At 45.9% G+C, this 25385-nt stretch overlaps 1 protein-coding gene across 1 annotated transcript in view; it reads left to right on the top strand.

Annotated features, from left to right (window-relative positions):
- Positions 1–25385, top strand: part of LOC115144436 (dynein axonemal heavy chain 17) — an 89178-nt gene that overhangs the window by 18225 nt on the left and 45568 nt on the right. Inside the window, exons 32-52 of the mRNA XM_065002321.1 lie at positions 680–919; positions 5946–6106; positions 6310–6466; positions 6579–6683; positions 6825–6982; positions 7165–7303; positions 7457–7684; positions 8191–8328; positions 8524–8656; positions 13630–13757; positions 13901–14049; positions 15953–16235; positions 16623–16796; positions 19530–19903; positions 20045–20147; positions 20421–20568; positions 20769–20860; positions 21069–21230; positions 21377–21541; positions 21720–21911; positions 22024–22290. Of these exons, the coding sequence (XP_064858393.1) occupies positions 680–919; positions 5946–6106; positions 6310–6466; positions 6579–6683; positions 6825–6982; positions 7165–7303; positions 7457–7684; positions 8191–8328; positions 8524–8656; positions 13630–13757; positions 13901–14049; positions 15953–16235; positions 16623–16796; positions 19530–19903; positions 20045–20147; positions 20421–20568; positions 20769–20860; positions 21069–21230; positions 21377–21541; positions 21720–21911; positions 22024–22290 (3696 nt within the window). The remainder of the gene's footprint in view (positions 1–679; positions 920–5945; positions 6107–6309; positions 6467–6578; positions 6684–6824; positions 6983–7164; positions 7304–7456; positions 7685–8190; positions 8329–8523; positions 8657–13629; positions 13758–13900; positions 14050–15952; positions 16236–16622; positions 16797–19529; positions 19904–20044; positions 20148–20420; positions 20569–20768; positions 20861–21068; positions 21231–21376; positions 21542–21719; positions 21912–22023; positions 22291–25385) is intronic.

Below are 25385 nucleotides of genomic sequence, written 5' to 3'. Positions count from 1 at the left end.
CATAGATTTTTAAGTAGATTTAAGTCAAAACTGTAACTCCGCCACTCAGGAACATTCACTGTCTTCTTGCAACTCCAGTATAGCAACTCCAGTATAGATTTGCCCTTGTGATTTATGTTATTGTCCCGCTGAAAGGTGAATTCATCTCCCAGTGTCCAGTTGAAAGCAGACTGAACCAGGTTTTCCTCTAGGATTTTGCCTATGCTTACCTCCTTTACATGTATTTTTTTATCCTGAAAAACGACCCAGTCCTTAATGAGTAGAAGCATACCCATAACATTAAGAAGCCACCACTATGCTTGAAAATATGGAGAGTGGCCTCTCTTAAATATGGCGTTTGCCTCTCTTGCGGCGTTGCTTCCTTTTTCGAGTCCCGGGGATTAGGGCCTGGTCCAGAGTAAGCAGAACGTCCAGAGCTGCCGACACGTTGAAGTAGAATTTGTCATCCAAATGTGATCGCTGTTCTGATGTCCAGAAGCTGTTTTCGGTCATAGGAAATGATGGAGAAGACATGTACAACAACATTTAAGATCCGTGTAAAAAAACACACAAATTAGGAGCCCATGAAATGGCTGCTATCCACTGCAGCACCATCTTGATTTGTGTGCAGATAACTCAAATCATCACAATTTATTTTGTTGCGAGTACGTATCTCAACATGTGTTGTGTTGTGTTCCAGATTGCCCTGGCCACCACTCAAATCTGGTGGACCACGGAGGTGGGCATAGCATTCGCCAGGCTGGAGGAGGGCTATGAGAACGCCCTCAAGGACTACTTCAAGAAACAGGTGACCCAGCTGAACACTCTGATCACGCTGCTGATTGGAGAGCTGTCCAGAGGAGACCGTCAGAAGATCATGACCATCTGTACTATCGACGTCCACGCTCGAGACGTAGTCTCCAAACTCATCAGCACCAAGGTAAGCCTAACCCTCTCTCTGTCGGGAACCACTGAACTAACAAGCAACACAAAACTGGTCTAGGGTTAGAGTTGTTTTTTAAATGATTCATTTCGATATCTCAAATGTGGGATTCTCCAGAATCTCAGAAGCTCGAAGAACCAATCACACACGTATGTCAGAGACAGACAGGTCAAGTAGCGAACAAGGTGAGCCCCTCCCCTCATCGTAAGGAGTCACTCGCCCGCCCTCTGGTCTTCTCACCTCTCTTCCTCACGAAGAGTACTACTCTAAGTGCTCCTTAGCACGACTTGATCTATTTTCATGTTAAACTGTTCACAGATGTGACATGAGGTTACAATGCCGAGCACATGTTTTCAGCTTTCGTCTTCTGTGTTGGCTGACTTTGCCGAAAGGAACGTTTTCACTTCAGGCAAGAATTTGCTTTTATGCTTTTTCTTACCATTGTCTCCTTTGGTAGCTAGCGTCACATGGCTTGGCTAGCTTAGCTGCAAGGCTTAGCTAACCTGGCTAGCTCGCCACAAGGCTTGCTATGCTACCGACTAGTTTTCTACCTGGAAGGGTAAAATTAATAGCTTTCTCTCTCACTAAGCTCAACCCACTACCGTGCCGCAGTGACTAGATCGACGTCCTAGCTTCACTGCTTATTGGTAGAGAGCCATGCTTTTGTTCGTCGCAAGACCAACAAAGCGTTAGCTTCCTTTGGCTAACATTGTGCTAACTAGCTAGGCTACTTACCCACGAGGTGAACGCTAGCTATGTTTCACTTTGTTCTCGGATTAGGTGTTTTCTGGAGCCATGGAGCCTGCTAACTCGACCCAAGGAGTACCGAGCAAGGCCCCTGCCTGAGCAGGGTCAACCATATCAGGCAAAGACACGCACACCTTGGATTTTGTCTGCCTGGGTCTCGAACACTCGCAAGCAATGTTCGATTACCCCCAGTCATGCGTCCACTCCCCTCTCGCACAGTCCCAGGCAAGCAACTCCTTCCAGCTATCCCAGCTTGCGTGGCGGAAGCCAAATGTAATTGGGACAAACCCCAAACTAGATGAACTTCACAGGGTGGTGAAAGTGCATGATTATCGATGCTTGGCTGCCGTTTGACAAATACAAATAATCTCTCTCTTTTGTCCATAATAATCTCGTCATGTAGGCTATACGTGCGCTCTAGCCAACAGCGAGCAGACTGTATCTGCACGTGCCAATACCAGAGTGGGCACATTCACTATGTAACATTTATTGTGAGAAAACCATCAGTAGAGTTGAAAATGTGATGGAAACCCATTTAACTTGTATTTTGTTTTTCGTTACAAGAAAATGTAAAGGTATTTTTATGTGCACCACGTCATCACGCATGGCCTTTCATCTGCAACAAGTCAATTTGATGGAAACACATCTCTGGTGGGAAAATGTGCGTATTGTTTTTATGTGGATTTTAGAATATTCTCATGAAAATCTGTCGCAAATTGGATGGAAACCGTATGTACTGTACTGTACTGTCTGGTACAGTACTGCACTCTACTCAGGGCTTGACATTAACTTTTTTAGCCACTTGTCATTCGGACAAGTATGACAGATTTTTTACTGAAGTCACTTGCCCCCCCCCCAAAAAAAAGTCTAACACCATCATCCAAAAGCATGACTGAAAATGAATGAAGTACATAGGAGGAAACTTAAATAATTTAGCCTAGGCGCAGATGGAAAAAGTGACACTGTCACGCCCTGATCTGTTTCACCTGTCCTTGTGATTGTCTCCACCCCCTCCAGGTGTTGCTGATTTTCCCCCGTGTATTTATCCCTGTGTTTCCTCTCTCTCTGTGCCAGTTCGTGCCCGTTCTCCTGGTTTATGCTATTCTCCTTTTTCTAGTCCTCCCGGTTTTGACACTTGCCTGTTTCTGGACTCTGTATCCGCCTGCTTGACCATTCTGCCTACCTTGAACACGAGCCTGTCTGCCACTCTGTACCTCCTGCCTGACCATTCTGCCTGCCTAGACTCTGATCTGGTTTTGACCTTTTGCCTGTCCACAACCATTCTCTTGCCTACTCCTTTTGGATGAATAAACATTGTAAGACTCCAACCATCTGCCTCCTGTGTCTGCATCTGGGTCTTGCCTTGTGTCGTGATAGACACAGTCAAAGAGCCCATCATCATGGGCTGCAGAGCAACTCTGCTGTCCTCAGAACTGCATAATTATAAATTAATTTGCATTTTTTTCCTCTTCTCTTTTACATTTTTTAAAATTTCACCTTTATTTAACCAGGTAGGCCAGTTGAGAACACGTTTTCATTTACAACTGCGACCTGGCTAAGATAAAGAGAAGCAGTGCGACAAAAACACAGAGTTACACAGGGATAAACAAACGTACAGTCAATAACACAATAGAAAATCAGTATACAGTGTGTGCAAATGAAGGAAGGAGGTAACGCAATAAATAGGCCGTCGAAATAATAATAGGTGTCGAAATAATTCCAATTTAGCAATTAACACTCTTATTAGGCCTAGGCTACTATATTTGTTGTAGGTAGGTTGCACATTGCTAGAATAATATGGCAATAGGCCTAGGCCAACTACGCAGTTATTTCATAAGCTTTCCTCAGCTGTAGCCTAAGTTTTCTTTTGACTCTTCATTAGATTTTTCCATCCATTGTTTAATCAATATCACTATGGCCTAAAATATTTATAATTCAACATAAATCTGTGAATGCGAATAGCATTGACACCACGGCTTTCATAATGATTCCCATCTAAAAGCTGCAACTTTAGGACATTAAACACCTTATTAGAATAGTTTGGAAAATACTCTTCATAACTTTAATTTGTCTTAATGCTTTTATGCTATTTCAGTTAGTAGGATTAGGCTTTTGGTAGTTTGGTTCTCAATGGCAAGGAAGGATGCTTTGCTCAACTGTAAGGTTTGTTCAAATTCAGATTTTTATATTTTGCTAATGTTTCTTCTATCTCTCATTATTACCTTAGGCCTCCCATGTTCTGGGGTTCAAAAACAACTTAAAAGTTTCTGAGCTAGCCGAGAACTCTGTTAGATTCATTAATTGTTTGATCATGAAATAGCACGGCAGAAGAAATGTAGCATGCATTAAACTGAAACAGTGGCTTAACAGGCCAAGTCATTTTCATATCAAGTGTAGAGAAAATGTAACATTTGGGCTTATGCAACAATAAGAGTTTCCGTGATATAAAAATAGACTTTGGATATTGGCCCAGATCATTTGGGAGAGAGAAAAAAACACAAGGTATTTTCTGATCAGATATTTTGCGCTGCTTTGGTGAGACTCTTAGCTCTGTCTACATTGTTCTCTTGTTTTGTGTAAATATAGCATATTTATTGAAATAGGCTATAGCAAATAGGAATACAGGCAATTCACTCAGAATGTCAACCATGCCCTGCTGTGCGCTGTAGCAACACCGCTGCCTGATCCTATTCGGATCTAAGTAACTGTTTGATATTGTGATTTTTTTACTTGTCCATTCGGACAAATTAAATCTATAATCTGGTTGTCCGACTATTTTACTTGCCCTGGACAAGTGGACAAGCCCTAATGTTGAGTCCTGCTACTGTACTGTGCTGTACTATACTGTGCTGTTCAAACTTGGGAAACATAGACGTCTATGATTGGTTCAGATTTGGTCCAGTCCGTAGTGGCCTTAATTCGACCCAAAAAAAGACATCTATGATTGGTTCAGATTTGGTCCGGTCTGGACTGGCCTTGCTCCTTGAACCCTTCCCATTCTCATGCGTTCGCTCTCAAGGAAGACGGAAGGAATCGACTCTAACCCCTGAGTGTGCCCTTTGTGCCACGGCTCTCCCCCCGGCACTAGTTCAAGCACTAGGGGAAGGCATCGTCCATCTCAGTAGTACCTCTTGGCCTACTGAGGATGAGAACGGATGAGAAACGCTGGGTGTTTGCCCAACGTGTTTGCACAACATGTTTTCCCAACATCTGTGTACGCGGCGTAACCTCAATCGTCAGATTGTCTCTTGGATCTCAGTCACTGGAAGAGCGCCTCAATCTTCGTTTCTGGCACTCCGCTAGGGGTATTGGTGACGACAGATGCATCACTCACGGGCTGAGGCGCAGTTCACGAGGGGAATGCAATAAACAGAGTGTGAACTCCACATTGCTCACATAAATTACCTCTAATTGCTGACAGTGTTTCTTTCACTGAGACACTTTCTACACTCCCTTCGGAATTGCCACGTCTTGATCAGAACGGACACTACGACTGTGGTGACTTACATCCAACTCTTTGTGTCCTGGGTGCCTCCCTGCAAGGGAAGGCCCCTCACTCGTCAACGGTTATCACATTGGATTGTGGAAGCTATTAGATTGGCCTATAATAGCAAGGGGTTACAGCTTCCGAAAGGCCTGGGGGCCCACTGAACCAGAGGTATAGCTACATCTAGAGCACTGTTCAAGGGCATCTCCTTGCAGGAGATTTGCAATGTGGCTTTTTGGGCATCCCCTCATACTTTTATGAGGTTCTACTGGCTAGACTTCACTGCGCGTTCTTTGGTGCGTAGTGTTCTCAGTGTCGGGGCCTCTGAGGGTTGATACGATGAGACTATCTGGCTTCGGAAAGAGAGCACGTTTGCGATATGGAAGTTGGCCATATCCCACGTGAGATATCGAAACAAATAATTGAAAGATAATTTAAGATTATTTGCGTAACCCTGGTTCTCTGATATTATGAGTGAGATATCTCACCGCATTCCCCTACTTGCAAGAGTGTGAGGAAGTTCGGCATGCTCGAGAATGACCAGAGGGCGGGCGAGTTGCTTCTTATGATGAGGGGAGGGGCTCAACTTGTTCACCACTCATTGTTTTGACCAGGGTCTCTGGTGTTTTGACTAGGGTCTCTGGTGTTTTGACTAGGGTCTCTGGTGTTTTGACTAGGGTCTCTGGTGTTTTGACTAGGGTCTCTGTGGTTTTGACTAGGGTCTCTGGTGTTTTTACGAGGGTCTCTAGTGTTTTGACTATATGCTCTGTCTCTGTCTTTTTGTTCCAGATTGATAACGTCGGGGCGTTCATGTGGCAGTCTCAGCTGAGGCATCGCTGGGACGACAATAACAAGCACTGCTTCGCCAACATCTGTGATGCCCTGTTCAGATACTCCTACGAGTATCTGGGAAACACCCCACGATTGGTCATCACCCCTCTGACTGACAGGTGCACAGACCAATCACAGCTCAGCTCATATGAATTCTATCTAATCCATCAAAATATATATTTTCACATTTGATCTTGACAGGATGTTACCACTTCAATACTAATTTTGTCCCAAAAATGACAAACTGACATAATGTCTCACTCCGTTCTGTTCAGTTCTGTTGTGTGAGCGATCATGTAAAGAGTTTCTGTCTCTCCCCCAGGTGTTACATCACTCTGACCCAGTCTCTCCATCTCATCATGGGCGGGGCTCCGGCCGGTCCTGCCGGTACCGGGAAGACCGAGACCACCAAGGATTTGGGCCGAGCCCTCGGCATCATGGTCTATGTATTCAACTGCTCTGAGCAGATGGATTACAAGGTGAATCTGTTGCTCAGACTTCTTATATTGCCAAAAAATGTCATCTTATTCAAGCATACAATAGATTCTGCTGTGGTTTCTGATTGGGCCTCATGTTGTCCTGTCTTTCCAGTCTTGTGGAGACATCTATAAGGGTCTGGCTCAGACTGGGGCCTGGGGCTGCTTTGACGAGTTCAACCGAATCTCTGTGGAGGTGTTGTCTGTCATCGCTGTACAGGTAAGTTATGCCTCTATTTCTACACCACAAACCTTGATCGTGATCTCTCCCCCCCTCTCTTTCTTTCCCCCATCTCACTCCCTCCTCTATCTCTCTCTCTCTTTCTCTCTCATGGTGACACTGACCCTATTCCCCGCCCAGGTGAAGTCTGTTCAGGACGCTATCAGAGATAAGAAGATCATCTTTAACTTCCTGGGTGAGACCATCAAGCTGATCCCCACTGTGGGAGCCTTCATCACCATGAACCCGGGATACGCCGGCCGTGCAGAGCTACCGGAGAACCTCAAGGCTCTGTTCAGGTACCATACACATAGTGGATCTTTCTCTCTGCCTGTCTATCTCGCAAACTCTCTCCATCTGTCAGCCGCACCATCTCTTTATCTTCTTTCTCCCTCTTTTTTTGCAGACTGTTTCTCTCTGTCACCGTCTCTTTCTCTCTTTCCCTTACTTGTCTTCATACCTGAGTGTCTCTCTCCTGTAGGCCATGCGCCATGGTGGTGCCGGACTTTGAGTTAATCTGTGAGATCATGTTGGTGGCTGAAGGCTTCATTGATGCCAGAGTGCTGGCCAGGAAGTTCATCACCCTCTACACCCTCTGCAAAGAGCTGCTTTCCAAACAGGTACAGTAGCTACCTCGCTGCTTTAATACACTGTCACTCTCACCCTATTCACCCAGACTTGCTGTCTGCTCACATCCACAGAGATTTTACATTCTCACCATCTCTTTAAAACATCTTCATATAGTTTCCTTTGTGTTGTGTTTGTGTGTACAGGACCACTATGACTGGGGTCTTCGTGCCATTAAGTCTGTGTTGGTGGTGGCTGGCTCTTTGAAGAGAGGAGACCCGGGTCGCCCGGAGGACCAGGTCCTGATGAGAGCTCTAAGAGACTTCAACGTCCCCAAGATCGTGATGGACGACTCACCTGTGTTCCTGGGACTGATTGGAGACCTGTTCCCTGCTTTGGATGTCCCCAGGAAGAGAAACCTGGACTTTGAGAAGGTCGGACACGCACAAACACACACACATACACACACTTGCCTCTCCTTAACTAGACAGAACACAGGACAGAGGTGGGAAGGGCAGAAGTAACATGAGCACTCAAATAAATGTACACCTGTGTTTACACTGTATCTGTCTATCATCTGAAGTAAAAAACGGTTGTCTTTGTTAAAAAAGTAGTTTCTGATGCTACAGATGTAGGATCGTAATTGATCACCCTGTTGCAGGAGAACTTTTATGCAATGCAGGAAATGTAAAACTTGTAGTGTATTTGTGGTTTAAAAAGGCTTCTGAAATTTGTAATTTCTACATAGAAATTTCAGACTTGATTTTCCCTTACGAAAAATGTATCAGCCTCAATAAACAAAATGTCCATTCATTATAATCCACATAATAATTCCAATTTCCTGATGCTTCAGGATTATTTTCCTTGCTGTAGCGAACTGCCTCAAATGAACATTTTACGTCTGTAACTGAGGTATTTGTTGTGTGGGTGTGCATCTCAGGTCGTGAAGAAGTCAGTGCTGGACCTGAATCTGCAGGCGGAGGACAGTTTTATTCTGAAGGTGGTTCAGCTGGAAGAGCTGCTGGCTGTCCGACACTCCGTCTTCATCATCGGCAATGCCGGCACCGGCAAGTCCAAGGTACCATAAATCCTCATCCCTCTAACATCTCTTGTGCTTTTCTGACTCCAGTTGTCTGGGAAGAGTCTGCATTTCAAATGCCACCCTATGGGCCCTGGTCAAAATTAATGCACTAAAAAGGGAATAGGGTGCCATTTTGGATAGAGCCAAATGTTCTGTTTGGTTAGAAGCCAAACTATTGTGTTGTGTCTCCAGGTGATGCGCTCGTTGAATAAGACCTATCAGACCATGAAGAGGAAGCCGGTGATCGTGGATCTGGACCCCAAGGCTGTCACCTGTGACGAGCTGTTTGGCATCATCAACCCTGCCACCCGAGAATGGAAGGACGGTACGATGGAACTAGTTAGGCTAAAATATAGTTGAAACGTGTAGTCAATGAAGCCCTAACATCACAATAAGTCAAGCAGCTTTGCATCTGGACTTCTCTCTCTAGTTCTAGCCACAATGCCCCATCTGTACAACCTGTGTTAATAGTGTTGAAGTGTTTTTGAGTAATGTTGCATGGTATACCGGTACAACATTAATATCACGGTACTAAAACGTCATGATACTTATGATACCAATATTTCAGAATACCGTAGTACCGTTTCATATGATACTACCGACTTTTTCATCCTTACCGATCTAAAGAACATACTGGCGTCTGTTATAAAATGTTTATGAAGTTTTGTTTATGCATTCAGTTGAATTTAAGCAACAGCCACTAGTGTCTTGTATGCGCATGTCCAATAATATCCACTTCACTTTCATGTGCATAATCACGTGTGGCAGCTATAATCAATCAGCCTCATCCTCTACCAGCCTTCACTCACCTGCTTCTCTCCATTCGCTCTTCACATCCCCTACCAGCCCTCACTCACCTGCTTCTCTCCATTCGCTCTTCACATCCCCTACCAGCCCTCACTCACCTGCTTCTCTCCATTCGCTCTTCACATCCCCTACCAGCCCTCACTCACCTGCTTCTCTCCATTCGCTCTTCACATCCCCTACCAGCCCTCACTCACCTGCTTCTCTCCATCCGCTCTTCACATCCCCTACCAGCCTTCACTCACCTGCTTCTCTCCATTCGCTCTTCACATCCCCTACCAGCCCTCACTCACCTGCTTCTCTCCATTCGCTCTTCACATCCCCTACCAGCCCTCACTCACCTGCTTCTCTCCATCCGCTCTTCACATCCCCTACCAGCCTTCACTCACCTGCTTCTCTCCATTCGCTCTTCACATCCCCTACCAGCCCTCACTCACCTGCTTCTCTCCATTCGCTCTTCACATCCCCTACCAGCCCTCACTCACCTGCTTCTCTCCATTCGCTCTTCACATCCCCTACCAGCCCTCACTCACCTGCTTCTCTCCATCCGCTCTTCACATCCCCTACCAGCCTTCACTCACCTGCTTCTCTCCATTCGCTCTTCACATCCCCTACCAGCCCTCACTCACCTGCTTCTCTCCATTCGCTCTTCACATCCCCTACCAGCCCTCACTCACCTGCTTCTCTCCATCCGCTCTTCACATCCCCTACCAGCCCTCACTCACCTGCTTCTCTCCATCCTCTCTTCACATCCCCTACCAGCCCTCACTCACCTGCTTCTCTCCATCCGCTCTTCACATCCCCTACCAGTTCTCACTTACCTGCTTCTCTCCATCCTCTCTTCACGCCCGTCTATTCTTCTGTCAGTTTTTAAAAATATAATTTAGCCATGATGGCGAGCCGGGATACAGACCCAGACCCTGATGAGTCTTCTGTTGTTAGATTTGTACGCGTGTGTTACGTCCGTCGTTAGATGAATGAGACCAAAGCGCAGCGTGGAAAGTGTTCATGATTTTTAATACTGAACTCCGACAAAACAACAAAATACAAAACCGAATGTAAAGTTCTGCAGGGCTAGACGGCAACTATGCTAAAACAAGATCTCACAATCTAAGGTGGGAAAAAGGGCTGCCTAATTATGATCCCCAATCAGAGACAACGAATGACAGCTGCCTCTGATTGGGAACCATACCCATAGGTCGGTGTTTGTGGTGCCAACAAAGAAATAGAAAATCTAGAATGCCCACCCAAATCACGCCCCGACCTAACCAAATAGAGAAATAAAAAGGCTCTCTAAGGTCAGGGTGTGACAGTACCCCCCCCAAAGGTGCGGACTCCGGCAAAACCTGACTCCATGGGGGAGGGTCCGGGTGGGCATCTAGCCTCGGTGGCGGCTCCGGTTCAGGATGTAGACCCCGCTCTGCTTGCTGATCCCTCCACTTCTGTGGAACCGGACCGTGGATTGTCGCCGGAGGCTCCGGACCGTGGATCGTCGCCGGGGACTCCGGACCGTAGATCGTCGCCGGAGGCTCCGGACCGTAGATCGTCGCCAGAGGCTCCGGACTGGGAACCCTCGCGGGGGGCTCTGGACCGCCCACCGTCGCTGAAGGCTCTGGACCAGGAGCGCTGAGCCGGCACAATCCGTCCTGGCTGAATGCCCACTTTAGCACGGCAAATGCGGGGAGCTGGCACAGAGCGCACCAGGCTGTGGATGCCTACCGGAGACACAGTCCGTGTCACCGCAAAGCATGGTGCCTGAAGGGTCACACGCTCCTCAAAGCGACTGTCTTGCTCCAGACTCCAACCCCTCCAAACTCTTTCGTCCCTCCACTGCCATCCACTCCTCACTCAAACGGTCCAAGAATTCCTCCTCGGTCTCAGACTCACCCCTCAGCACCGACGCCCACGTCATCTGCCCCCCCTAAAAAAAATTTTTTGGGGGGGTTCCGTTTTGTCCTCTCCGCCTGACCACGCTGCTTGGTCCGTTTGTGGTGGGATCTTACATTGGAGCAGCATGCAAAGTGAGCAATGTTGATACATTGTATCATTTTATCGCCTGTTATAACCAATAGCACAGACCAGTCTGAGTAGACTTTGCAAGTTCAGTGTTGTGACCCATATTACCAGAGGTCTTGTCTCTAGCCTAAATGGTTCAATGTGACCCATATTACCAGAGGTCTTGTCTCTAGCCTAAACGGTTCAATGTGACTCATATTACCAGAGGTCTTGTCTCTAGCCTAAATGGTTCAATGTGACCCATATTACCAGAGGTCTTGTCTCTAGCCTAAATGGTTCAATGTGACCCATATTACCAGAGGTCTTGTCTCTAGCCTAAACGGTTCAATGTGACCCATATTACCAGAGGTCTTGTCTCTAGCCTAAATGGTTCAATGTGACCCATATTACCAGAGGTCTTGTCTCTAGCCTAAACGGTTCAATGTGACCCATATTACCAGAGGTCTTGTCTCTAGCCTAAACGGTTCAATGTGACCCATATTACCAGAGGTCTTGTCTCTAGCCTAAACGGTTCAATGTGACCCATATTACCAGAGGTCTTGTCTCTAGCCTAAACGGTTCAATGTGACCCATATTACCAGAGGTCTTGTCTCTAGCCTAAATGGTTCAATGTGACCCATATTACCAGAGGTCTTGTCTCTATCCTAAATGGTTCAATGTGACCCATATTACCAGAGGTCTTGTCTCTAGCCTAAATGGTTCAATGTGACCCATATTACCAGAGGTCTTGTCTCTATCCTAAGCGGTTCAATGTGACCCATATTACCAGAGGTCTTGTCTCTAGTCTAAACGGTTCAATGTGACCCATATTACCAGAGGTCTTGTCTCTAGCCTAAATGGTTCAATGTGACCCATATTACCAAAGGTCTTGTCTCTAGCCTAAATGGTTCAATGTGACCCATATTACCAAAGGTCTTGTCTCTAGCCTAAACGGTTCAATGTGACCCATATTACCAGAGGTCTTGTCTCTAGCCTAAATGGTTCAATGTGACCCATATTACCAGAGGTCTTGTCTCTAGCCTAAACGGTTCAATGTGACCCATATTACCAGAGGTCTTGTCTCTAGCCTAAACGGTTCAATGTGACCCATATTACCAGAGGTCTTGTCTCTAGCCTAAACGGTTCAATGTGACCCATATTACCAGAGGTCTTGTCTCTAGCCTAAACGGTTCAATGTGACCCATATTACCAGTGGTCTTGTCTCTAGCCTAAACGGTTCAATGTGACCCATATTACCAGAGGTCTTGTCTCTAGCCTAAATGGTTCAATGTGACCCATATTACCAGAGGTCTTGTCTCTAGCCTAAATGGTTCAATGTGACCCATATTACCAGAGGTCTTGTCTCTAGCCTAAATGGTTCAATGTGACCCATATTACCAGAGGTCTTGTCTCTAGCCTAAACGGTTCAATGTGACCCATATTACCAGATATGCCTTTTTTTTCTATTGGGATTTGTATGCATTTTATATCAGTTCACAAACCATGTCGCGGGGCGTTTTAAACTAATCCTGGGTCGCTAATCATTGGTTTGATAACAAACAACATTGTTCAGTCATGTTAGCTAGCTAGCTAACAACCTTGTAACTTGACGGTAGGTTTAGGTAAATTTGATGGGCACAGGAAGAAAGGAAAAGGGTCTGCTACTCATGAGATGTGCTTCAAAAGGTAGGATTCATATAGGCCTAATGGAAGCCTAAACTATATCAAAAATCTATTTCTTTCTGGTGCACCTTAAATTCTGTTTGGTGCCTAACATATTAAAAGTTGCGAGCAGTGTGTGTTGTGTGTTTTTACGAGAGTGAGGGAGACAGAGACAGTGTGTGTGTCTGTTAACTGAAGAGTAAACAAGGTTTCATGCAGTGTTCTCCCCTTACTGACACAATGACATGCAGATCATTATGCATATATCTCACAGGAGGTTGGTGGCAGACACACACAAACACAGACCTTAATTGGGGAGGACGGGCTCGTGGTAATGTCTGAAGCAGAATCAGTGGAATGGTATCAAACATGGTTTCTAGGTGTTTGATGCCATTCCATTTGTGCCGTTCCAGCCATTATTATGAGCCGTCCGCCCTTCAGCAGCCTCCACTGATGTACTGTTTATTCCTTCCTCCCATTCCTCCAGCCAAATCACAGCTAGGCCTTTGCAAATATGAGCAATCAGCCATTCTATGCAGTATTCTATTATACGCTGATCAGTGTGACGTTAAATTCAATGTGTTGTATTGAGTCGAAGTGTACATTTCAGTGAGAAGTTTTTGGAGAACGTTTATAAAACGTGAACAAGTGTCGGGGGAAGGGGCGAGCAGGATGCTAGGCCACTGATTTCTTTCCACCGTGGTATTGTGATACTACTTGGTATCGTGATACTTGGCCTGGTATCATATCATTTGTAAAATGTTGATATCGTGACAAGACTTTTTTTGAGTCTGTCTGGTTGTTGTGTAATGTTGTGTGCCGCCACGCTGGTTGCAGGTCTTTTCTCCTGTGTGATGAGAGATTTGGCCCTCATCAGCCATGACGGGCCCAAGTGGATCGTACTGGACGGAGACATCGACCCAATGTGGATCGAATCCCTCAATACTGTCATGGATGACAACAAGGTCTGTGTGTGTTTGTGTGTGTGTACCTTGATCTCAGGGTGATCTGGAACACCTTCAGGTTTGGGATTTTGGCAACGAGGTGAGACAGAGACTGCTTGTGTGTGTATGTTTGTATGGTCCTAACCCCGTGTGTGTCTGTGTAGGTGTTGACTCTGGCCAGTAACGAACGCATCCCTCTTAACTCCACCATGCGTCTGGTGTTTGAGATTAAGGACCTGCGGACGGCCACTCCAGCCACCGTGTCCCGGGCTGGAATCCTCTTCATCAACTCTGCTGACCTGGGATGGAGCCCGTCAGTACCTCCCTACACATACACTATATATACAAAAGTATGTGGACACCCTTTCAAATTGGTGGATTCGGCTATTTCAGCCATACCCATTGCTGACAGGTGTATAAAATCGAGCATACAGTAAATTCATCCCCATAGACAAACATTGGCAGTGAAATTGCTCGTACTGACGAGCTCAGTGACTTTCAACGTGGCACCGTCATAGGATGCCACCTTTCCAACAAGTCAGTTCATCAAATTTCTGCCCTTCTAGAGCTGCCCCGGGCAACCGTAAGTGCTGTTATTGTGAAGTGGAAACGTCTAGGAGCAACAGTGGCTCAGCCGTGAAGTGGTAGGCCACACAAGCTCACAAAACGGGACCGGGGAATGCTGAAGTGCGTAGCACGTTAAAATCGTCTGTCCTTGGTTGCAACACTCACTACCAAGTTCCAAACTGACTCTGGAAGCAACGTCAGCACAAACTGTTTGTCGGGGCCTTCATGAAATGGGTTTTCATGGCTGAGCAACCACACACAAGCCTAAGATGCGCAATGCCAAGTGTCGGCTGGAGTGGTGTAAAGCTCACCGTCATTAGACTCAGGTGCAGTGGAAACGCATTCTCTGGAGTGATGAATCATGCTTCACCATCTGGCAGTCCGACGGATGAATTTCGGTTTGGCGGATGCCAGGAGAACACTACCTACCAGAATGCATAGTGCCCACTGTAAAGTTTGGTGGAGGAGGAATAATGATCTGGGGCTGATTTGCACGCCCCTTAGTTCCAGTGAAGGGGAATCGTAATGCTACAGCATACAATGACATTCTAGACAATTCTGTGCTTCCAACCTTGGCTACAGTTTGAGGAAGGTCCTTTCCTGTTTCAGCATGACAATACTCCCCTGCACAAAGACAGGTCCATAAAGAAATGGTTTATCGAGATTGGTGTGGAAGAACTTGACTGGTCTGTACAGAGCCCTGACCTCAAACCCATTGACCACCTTTGAGATGAATTGGAACGCCGATTGCGAGCCAGGCATAATCGCCCAACATCAGTGCCTGACCTCACTGATGCTCTTGTGGCTGAATGTAAGTCTCTGCTGCAATGTTCCAACATCTAGTGGAAAGCCTTCCCAGAAGAGTGGAGGCTGTTATAGCAGCAAAGGGGGGACCAACTCCATATTAATGCCCGTGATTTTGGAATGAGATGTTCGACGAACAGGTGTCCACATAATTTTGGTCATATAGTGTACATTAAATCGAACACCTCGGTGGTGTCCCGTATGACACCCTATTCCCTATATAGTGCACTACCTTTGAACAGGGACAATTGGACACGTTAGGGTTGGTGTCAATTACAATTTCATTTGAAATTCCAATGAAATTCTTGAATTCACTCGTGAAGTGGAGAATTTATGTTGAATTCAATTCGGATTTCAACAATCTTCAAGTTATAGAATTGGAATTCAAGTTTGAATTGGAATTGTAAAAATAATAATATTTGGAATTGATTTGAATTGGAATTCAATATTTGTACATTTTCCAGTTGATGGAATGAATGCATTTAGTATAAGAAATGGACTGCAATTTGTATTTCTATAGTTCCAGTATAGCTATGCTGACTGAACAGTGACATGATCAGCCTAAAAGCCTGAAGGAATTGAATTCTAATTGGAATTTGGGAAATTGTTGGGGATGATATTTAATTGGGAATTGAATTATTGGAATTTACCTAACATTGGAATTCAGAGGAATTTAATTATCTCTGAATTCAAAGTCTGACCTGGAATTTGAGTTGAATTAAATGGAATTTACAGGGAAAGAGAATTTAATTATAATCCATTAATTTGTGGAATTAACCCCTAACCTGCAACACATTTATTGACCTGAGTGACCATGTGTCCTGTCTGTTATTGTGTTCCTTCAGGGTGGTGACCAGCTGGATCGAGAAGCGAGAGGTCCAGTCGGAGAAAGCCAACCTGTTCATCCTGTTTGACAAGTACCTGCCTACCTGTCTGGAGAAGCTCAAGTTCGGCTTCAAGAAAATCACTCCTATCCCAGAGGTCACACTGGTCCAAACCCTGCTCCACTTCATGGAGTTTCTACTGGTGCCTGAGAACACCCCGCCCGACTCCAACAAAGAACTCTACGAGCTCTACTTTGTGTTCGCCTGCATCTGGGCCTTCGGAGGGGCCATGTTCCAGGACCAGGTACCTACCCCCTCAGGACTACATTCATCCTCAAGGCGTGCAGGGTTCTCCCCAAATACTGTAAGAGGGGTGCTGTGCCACCTTGTGGACTATGTAAAATAAAAAATAAAGTAAAAAGATTGCAGATAGTGGCAGTTACAGGTGTTAAAAAACGCTAAAATCGCTAAAGTCCAAAGGGGGTCACTGCATCCCTCTACGGCCCTGGTCAAAAGTAGTGCACTATATAGGGAATACCATGCCATTTCAGAGGCAGCCAGGGTAATATTTTCACTGTGTGAAATGCAGACTTTCCATGAACAAGTGAAGGAAAGTGACAGTCAGATTCTGCTAAGTTCAGACTATCTTAACTTCTCTCTCTCTGTCTGTATGTGTGTGTTTGGTCGGTAGCTGACAGACTACCGTGTGGAGTTCAGTAAGTGGTGGGTGAATGAGTTCAAGACCATCAAGTTCCCATCTGCAGGGACTGTGTTTGACTACTACATCGACAGAGACTCCAAGAAGTTCCAGCCCTGGACAGAGTTAGTCCCCAAGTTCCAGCTGGATCCAGACCTCCCACTGCAGGTCAGAGTCCTGTCTGTCTGCCTAGCAACTCACCCAATTAATGAATGACACGGTGGACTAACTCTTAGCTTCCAAGACTCTTAGGACATTGTAGTTTGTCTTTGTTAGGAGGTGCTCTGCAACAGTGTTGTAGTAAGACGTTTATCTCAAATAAATTTCGATTTTGGAGAGTTAATTGAGCTGACAGCCATTTTGCGTTGTTTCGCTTTGGCTTCAGTCATCAATCTAGCAAGAGGGCAATATTGTAATGATGTAGTAGTGTGTGTCCCCCTCCCTAGAAAGCTATGACCTTTGGCTTCAGTCATCAATCTAGCAAGAGGGCAATATTGTAATGATGTAGTAGTGTGTGTCCCCCTCCCTAGAAAGCTATGACCTTTGGCTTCAGTCATCAATCTAGCAAGAGGGCAATATGTTATTGATGTAGTAGTGTGTGTCCCCCTCCCTAGAAAGCTATGACCTTTGGCTTCAGTCATCAATCTAGCAAGAGGGCAATATGTTATTGATGTAGTAGTGTGTGTCCCCCTCCCTAGAAAGCTATGACATTTGGCTTCAGTCATCAATCTAGCAAGAGGGCAATATGTTATTGATGTAGTAGTGTGTGTCCCCCTCCCTAGAAAGCTATGACCTTTGGCTTCAGTCATCAATCTAGCAAGAGGGCAATATGTTATTGATGTAGTAGTGTGTGTCCCCCTCCCTAGAAAGCTATGACCTTTGGCTTCAGTCATCAATCTAGCAAGAGGGCAATATTGTAATGATGTAGTAGTGTGTGTCCCCCTCCCTAGAAAGCTATGACCTTTGGCTTCAGTCATCAATCTAGCAAGAGGGCAATATGTTATTGATGTAGTAGTGTGTGTCCCCCTCCCTAGAAAGCTATGACCTTTGGCTTCAGTCATCAATCTAGCAAGAGGGCAATATGTTATTGATGTAGTAGTGTGTGTCCCCCTCCCTAGAAAGCTATGACCTTTGGCTTCAGTCATCAATCTAGCAAGAGGGCAATATGTTATTGATGTAGTAGTGTGTGTCCCCACCCCTAGAAAGCTATGACCTTTGGCTTCAGTCATCAATCTAGCAAGAGGGCAATATGTTATTGATGTAGTAGTGTGTGTGTCCCACTCCTAGAAAGCTATGACCTTTGGCTTCAGTCATCAATCTAGCAAGAGGGCAATATGTTATTGATGTAGTAGTGTCCTCCACCCCTAGAAAGCTATGACCTTTGGCTTCAGTCATCAATCTAGCATGAGGGCAATATGTTATTGATGTAGTAGTGTTTCCCCTCCCTAGAAAGCTATGACCTTTGGCTTCAGTCATCAATCTAGCAAGAGGGCAATATGTTATTGATGTAGTAGTGTCCCCCACCCCTAGAAAGCTATGACCTTTGGCTTCAGTCATCAATCTAGCCAGAGGGCAATATGTTATTGATGTAGTAGTGTCCCCCACCCCTAGAAAGCTATGACCTTTGGCTTCAGTCATCAATCTAGCATGAGGGCAATATGTTATTGATGTAGTAGTGTTTCCCCTCCCTAGAAAGCTATGACCTTTGGCTTCAGTCATCAATCTAGCCAGAGGGCAATATGTTATTGATGTAGTAGTGTTTCCCCTCCCTAGAAAGCTATGACCTTTGGCTTCAGTCATCAATCTAGCATGAGGGCAATATGTTATTGATGTAGTAGTGTTTCCCCTCCCTAGAAAGCTATGACCTTTGGCTTCAGTCATCAATCTAGCAAGAGGGCAATATGTTATTGATGTAGTAGTGTTTCCCCTCCCTAGAAAGCTATGACCTTTGGCTTCAGTCATCAATCTAGCAAGAGGGCAATATGTTATTGATGTAGTAGTGTTTCCCCTCCCTAGAAAGCTATGACCTTTGGCTTTCACCTTGAATAGTATATTTATGTCTGACAAAAAAACAATTTTCAACCCATATGATCTAATACACAATAAAAGTACAATAAAACATATACAAATGTGATGATATGTGACCCGTTTCAGGAAACTAGGCGTATGTCGCAAGTCACGACTTCACAGGAGAGGGGTTATAATAAATTAAAAAATTGTGAATGAAATGAAAACGCCTTTTCATTCTTTCGTCAAAATTTGTTACATTTGTGAACGTCTAACATTTGGGCCATTTAAACAGCATGTGTACCGCCTACAGACAAGGGGAGAAGGGCTATGTAAAGGGCTTGATTCTGTTGTTCTGAGCAAATGCAATGTGTCTGCCTCCGATGAAAAACAAATGTTTGATTTCCACACACAATTACATCTTTACTTATTTTAGGTTTAAGAAAGTGTGTAGATCGCATTCTTTATCATAATGCTATGAAAGTTATGTATTTAGATCCGCCTGCCTGAGACAAATTCAACGATTGCTTTGCCATATCTGTGGCATGAAGCAGCCGAGCTGGATAAATGTTTTTCTAAGGACTGCCCTTTTGATGTAATGTTGCAGTGAAGTGGAATAAATCGATGTAATGATGCAGTCAAACACCAGAGGGAGGCAAATACACGTTTATTTGACAGAGAACATTTACATGCTCCTAGGAAAGTCTGGATTGCTGTCTTCTGACTTATAAAACAGTGAGAAATCGATCAAATAAGTCATGTAAACATCTACATGTTTTTTAAAGGAATTCTAGTGCCCGATTTCAGTGACAGTCAGCTTAAGAGGATTGTTAAGCCTCAGATTCTGGAGAGTTATTCTGCTGACCTTTACTCTCTGTCTCCTGTTCCTCTCAGGCGTCTCTGGTTCACACGGCTGAGACCATCCGTATCCGCTACTTCATGGACAAACTGATGGAGAGGAAGTGTCCTGTGATGTTGGTGGGCAACGCGGGCAGTGGCAAGTCAGTCCTGATGGGAGACAAGCTCCGCAGCCTCAGCACTGATTACTATGTGGTCCAGTCTGTCCCCTTCAACTTCTACACAACCTCGGCCATGCTGCAGGCCATACTGGAGAAACCCCTGGAGAAGAAGGCAGGCCGGAACTACGGCCCCCCCGGCAGCAAGAGTCTCATCTACTTCATAGACGACATGAACATGCCTGAGGTCGACAAGTACTTCACTGTGGCTCCGCACACACTCATCCGCCAGCACATGGACCACGGACACTGGTACGATCACAGCCATTGACTAGTCAACCACTACACAACCACAACATAACTACAATCACTGTTTTGATCCCTCTATCTCTCTCTCCCTCTCTCCTCCTCTCTCCCTCCCTTTCATCCCCCTCTCCCTGCCTCCCGTCCCAGGTATGACAGAGCCAAGCTGACTCTGAAGGACATCCATAACTGCCAGTACGTGGCCTGTATGAACCCTACAGCTGGCAGCTTCACCATCGACCCCCGACTGCAGGTACTCACCAGACTAACATTACACACAAGGCTGGAGAATAAGCATAGTAGAAGAAACCTCTCTAGTCGTTCTGTTTTAGACTGCCCTTGACCCTCTGCATCCCATAGTTGCCTTATGTATGGTAATATACTGTAAACCTGCTCTCTCTCTTTCTCTCTATCTTTCTCTCTCTCTCTCTCTCTCTCTCTCTCTCTCTCTCTCTCTCTCTCTCTCTCTCTCTCTCTCCCTCTCTCTCTCTCTCTCTCTCTCTCTCTCTCTCTCTCTCTCTCTCAGAGGCACTTCTGTGTCTTTGCGGTGAGTTTCCCAGGCCAGGACGCACTCCAAAGCATCTACAACTCCATCTTCTCCCAACATCTGGACATGAATGGCTTTCTCCCCGCCGTCAAGAAGTTCTGCTCTACGCTGGTCACCTCCGCAATCAGTAAGAACACTACCTAGAAACACTGAGATAATCATCATGTCAAACTGAAAATGTAATGACTTAATTCAACATCTCATCCATCTAATTTGATGACATTGAACTAGAGTCAGAGATGGGGGAAACCAATGCATTATATAGGCCTACAGTATTTTCCCTGTTTCCATGTTCTTACCTGTCTGTGTGTATATTTTCTTCTCCAGTGTTCCACCAGAGGATCTCCACCTCCTTCCTTCCCACGGCAGTCAAGTTCCACTACGTCTTTAACCTCAGAGACCTCTCCAACATCTTCCAGGTAAACCCTTCTCCCTTACACCTATATGATGGGCATCTTGATCATACATCATAAAGTTGGTTTGAGACACTTTGTTATGGATTACTGAGGAGAGGAAGGAGATATCTTGCTGTCTGTGTGTGTAAATGTGGTGGAGTTCACCATCATGTTAGTGCCTGTGTGTGAGATGTTCAATTGGTCCCTCTGTGTCTCTCCTGTCTGCTGCCAGGGACTTCTGTTCTCCATGCCAGAGTGTGTGAGGGCCCCTGCTGAGCTGGTGAGACTGTGGCTTCATGAGTGTGACCGTGTGTACGGAGACAAGCTGGTGGAGGAGAAGGACATGGTGCTGTTTGCCAAGATTGAGGGAGAGATCTGCAAGAAGTGCTTCGAGGTAAGACTTAACACACACACACACACACACACACACATATTGTCTGATATTGAGAAAAAATCTAAACTAATGTTGAATAAAGTTATTCAATATTAACAGTAGATTTCTCATTGTCCATATTGGTGTGTATTTTCCTCTGTCTGCAGGAAATGGATGCAGGTTTCCTCTTTGAGAAGCCCAACATCTTTTGCCACTTTGCCCAAGGCATCGGCGAGCCCAAATACTTCCCTATTCCAGACTGGGTGGTTCTGAACAAGCTGCTACTGGAGGGCCTGGACAGCTACAACGAAATCAACGCTGTCATGAACCTGGTGAGTCCACTATGACACACCACAAAAGCAAATACCTTGTGTTGGCATTGCGTCATCACTGGATAGTACCCAGAGTAGTTAAAAACCTGATTGAGATGAAGAGAGAGTCTAGTCCTAGACCTTCCTGTTGTGACCCTGTTTGTTTGTGTGCGTGCGTGCATATGTGTTTGTTCTTCAGGTGCTGTTTGAGGATGCAATGTCCCATATCTGCCGTATCAACCGTATCCTGGAGTCTCCTCGCGGTAACGCCCTGCTGGTCGGGGTGGGCGGCAGCGGCAAGCAGTCTCTGTCTCGCCTCGCTGCCAGCATCGCCAACCTGGAGGTGTTCCAGATCACCCTGAGGAAAGGCTATGGCATCCCCGACCTCAAGGTGTGATGCTATGCTCTGGCCACCTGTTAACCTCTGTTAAGATGCTGACACACATCTCCCTTGCCCTCCTCTCTCCTCCTCTCCCCACCCTTCTCCCTCTGTCTCCTGGTAGTTGGACGTGGCTGCCCAGTACATGAAGGCTGGGGTGAAGAACATAGGGACGGTGTTCCTGATGACCGACAGCCAGGTGGCCGAGGAGGAGTTCCTGGTGCTGATCAATGATCTTCTGGCGTCGGGGGAGATCCCTGGTCTGTTCCAAGACGATGAGGTGGAGAACATCATTGTTGCCATGAGGAACGAGGTCAAGGCTGTGGGCCTGCCAGACTCACGCGAAAACTGCTGGAAGTTCTTCATCGACAGAGTCCGCAAACAGCTCAAGGTGATACTCAGTGTGGCCAGTCTGGCTTGTCATTGGGGGCTGTTGAGGGTTTTGGTCTGTATGTTCAGCAGCATTACAGAGGGGTCACCCAGCTAGCACATAACGTTCTGAGAGTATGGCTTGTCATTGGGGGCTGTTGAGGGTTTTGGTCTGTATGTTCAGCAGCATTACAGAGGGGTCACCCAGCTAGCACATAACGTTCTGAGAGTATGGCTTGTCATTGGGGGCTGTTGAGGGTTTTGGTCTGTATGTTCAGCAGCATTACAGAGGGGTCACCCAGCTAGCACATAACGTTCTGAGAGTCTGGCTTGTCATTGGGGGCTGTTGAGGGTTTTGGTCTGTATGTTCAGCAGCATTACAGAGGGGTCACCCAGCTAGCACATAACGTTCTGAGAGTCTGGCTTGTCATTGGGGGCTGTTGAGGGTTTTGGTCTGTATGTTCAGCAGCATTACAGAGGGGTCACCCAGCTAGCACATAACGTTCTGAGAACCATATGTTTCTTAGAGCTTGGTTAAAGCGTGCTTGTCAATCAATGAAATTTATTTATAAAGCCATTTTTACATCAGCAGATGTCACAGTGTTTATACAGAAACCCAGCCTCAAACCCCAAAGAGAAGGAATGCAGATGTAGAAGTACAGTGGCTAGGAAAAACTCCTTAGAAAGGCAGGAATCTAGGAAGAAACCTAGAGAAGAACCAGGCCCTGAGGGGTAGCCAGTCCTCTTCTGGCTGTGCCCGGTGGAGATTATAAGAGTACATGGCCATTAAGGCCAGATCATTCTTTAAGATGTTCAAACGTTCATAGATGACCAGCAGTGTCAAATAATAATCACAGTGGTTATAGAGGGTGCAACAGGTCAGCACCTCAGAAGTAAATGTCAGTTAGCTTTTCAATGCCATGCATTCAGAGTAGTAGTGTGTAGTGTGTTCGGTGAACAGGTCAGGATTCCATAGCCGCAGGCCGGACAGCAGAAACTGGAGCAGCAGCACAATATACTGGGTACGGGGACAGCCAGGAGTCATCAGGCCAGGTAGTCCTGAGGCATAGTCCTAGGGCTCAAGTCCTCTGGGAGGGGAGAGTTAGAGGGAGCATACTTAAGATCATACAGGACACCAGATAAGACAGGAGAATTACACCAGATAGGACAGACTGACCCTAGCCCCCCGGCACATAGACTATTGCAGCATAAATAGTGGCGACTTTACTACCCTGAGACAAGACTGAGTATAGCCCACGAAAATCTCCCCCACCACACGAGCCCGAGGGGGCGCAAAACCAGACTGGAAGATCAGTGACTCAACCCACTGAAGTTAAGTATATGGAGAGAAAAAAAAGGCTTGCATGATGTGATGCACCCCTCCTAGGGACGGAATAGGAGAGCACCAGCAAGCCAGTGACTCAGCTCCTGTAATAGGGTCAGGGGCAGAGAATCCCAGTGGAGAGAGGGGAGCCGGCCAGGGAGAGACAGCAAGGGTGGTTTGTCACTCCAGTGCCTTGTCATTCACCTTCGCACCCCTGGGCCAGACTACACGCAATCATAGGACCTACTGAAGAAATTAGTCTTCAGTAAAGACTTGCAAACGTAATAAGTTGGTGGTCCGATGGTCCAGGATAATGAGGATTTTTTTAAAGATCCACAATATCGGTTCCACGGGAAAAAACTAGATCCAGGGTATGATTGTGGCAATGCGTATGTTTGGAGACATGTTGGACAAAACCCACTGAGTCGATGATGGCTCCGATAGCCTTTTGGAATGGGTCTGTGGACTTCTCCATGTGAATATTGAAGTCACCAAACTTTTTTATATTACATGCCATGACTACAAGGTGCGATAGGAATTCAGGGAACTCGGCGGGGAACACTGTATACGGTCCAGGAGGCCTTTAAACAGTAGCTATAAAAAGTGATTGAGTCGGCTGCATAGATTTCATGACTAGAAGCTCAAAATTCGAAAACAGTCGTCTTTTTTTTCTTGTAAATTAACATTTGCTGTCATAAATGTTAGCAACACCTCCACCTTTGCGGGATGAGAGAGGGATATGGTCATTAGTGTAACCAGCAGGAGAGGCCTCATTTAATGCAGGAAATTCATCAGGCTTGAGCCAGACTAAAGGCGGACTAAAACACAGCGTGGTTAGAGTTCATGTTATTTTAATAAGGTAACTCAACATGAACAGAATACAAAACAATAACCGTGAAAACCGAAACTGTCCTAACTGGTGCAGAAAACACAAAGACAGGAAACAATCACCCACAAACCCCAACACAAAACAAGCTACCTAAATATGGTTCCCAATCAGAGACAAATGACTAACACCTGCCTCTGATTGAGAACCATATCAGGCCAAACACAGAAAGACAAACTAGACACACAACATAGAATGCCCACCCAGCTCACGTCCTGACCAACAATAAAACAAGGAAAACACACAAGAACTATGGTCAGAACGTGACACCTGTCTAAAATAAATAATAGATTTATTGTGAAGGTGAAGGCTATATTACATGGGTTTATTAGACTTTTAAAAATGTAGTTGTTCCAAAGGTCAGCATCAGTGGATGTGTGGAAGCAAAGAGATTATATATTAGTTTGTTAATTAACGGTGAATTACAGTGAGACGGACAGTTATTTGCTTGACAATCACCGGCTGACGAAATTGTGTGACCGCCACAGCCCTAGTGGTGCGGTCTACCCAACGCATCACCAGGGGCACACTGCCTGCCCTTCAGGACACCTACTGTACAGCACCCGTCACAGGAAGGCCAAAAAAGTCATCAAGGACATCAACCACCTGAGCCACTGCCTGACAACCCCGCTACCATCTAGAAGGCGAGGTCAATACAGGTGCATCAAAGCTGGGACCAAGACTGAAAAACAGCTTCTATCTCAAGCCCATCAGACTGTTAAATAGCCATCACTAGCCAGCCTCCACCCAGTACCCTGCCCTGAACTTAAGTCACTGTCACTAGCCGGCTACCACCCGGTTACTCAACCCTGCACGTTAGAGGCTGCTGCTCTATGTACATAGTGTAATGAAACAGCAGGGAGCAGGTCTCGAACCCTCGACCTTCGAGCCCGAGGTCCGGCGCGCT

The sequence above is a fragment of the Oncorhynchus nerka genome, linkage group LG16 (genome assembly GCF_034236695.1).
Source record: "Oncorhynchus nerka isolate Pitt River linkage group LG16, Oner_Uvic_2.0, whole genome shotgun sequence".
Lineage (NCBI taxonomy): Eukaryota > Metazoa > Chordata > Actinopteri > Salmoniformes > Salmonidae > Oncorhynchus > Oncorhynchus nerka.
Note: the sequence above shows the minus strand (reverse complement) of the source record. Positions and strands in the feature narration are given on the sequence as shown.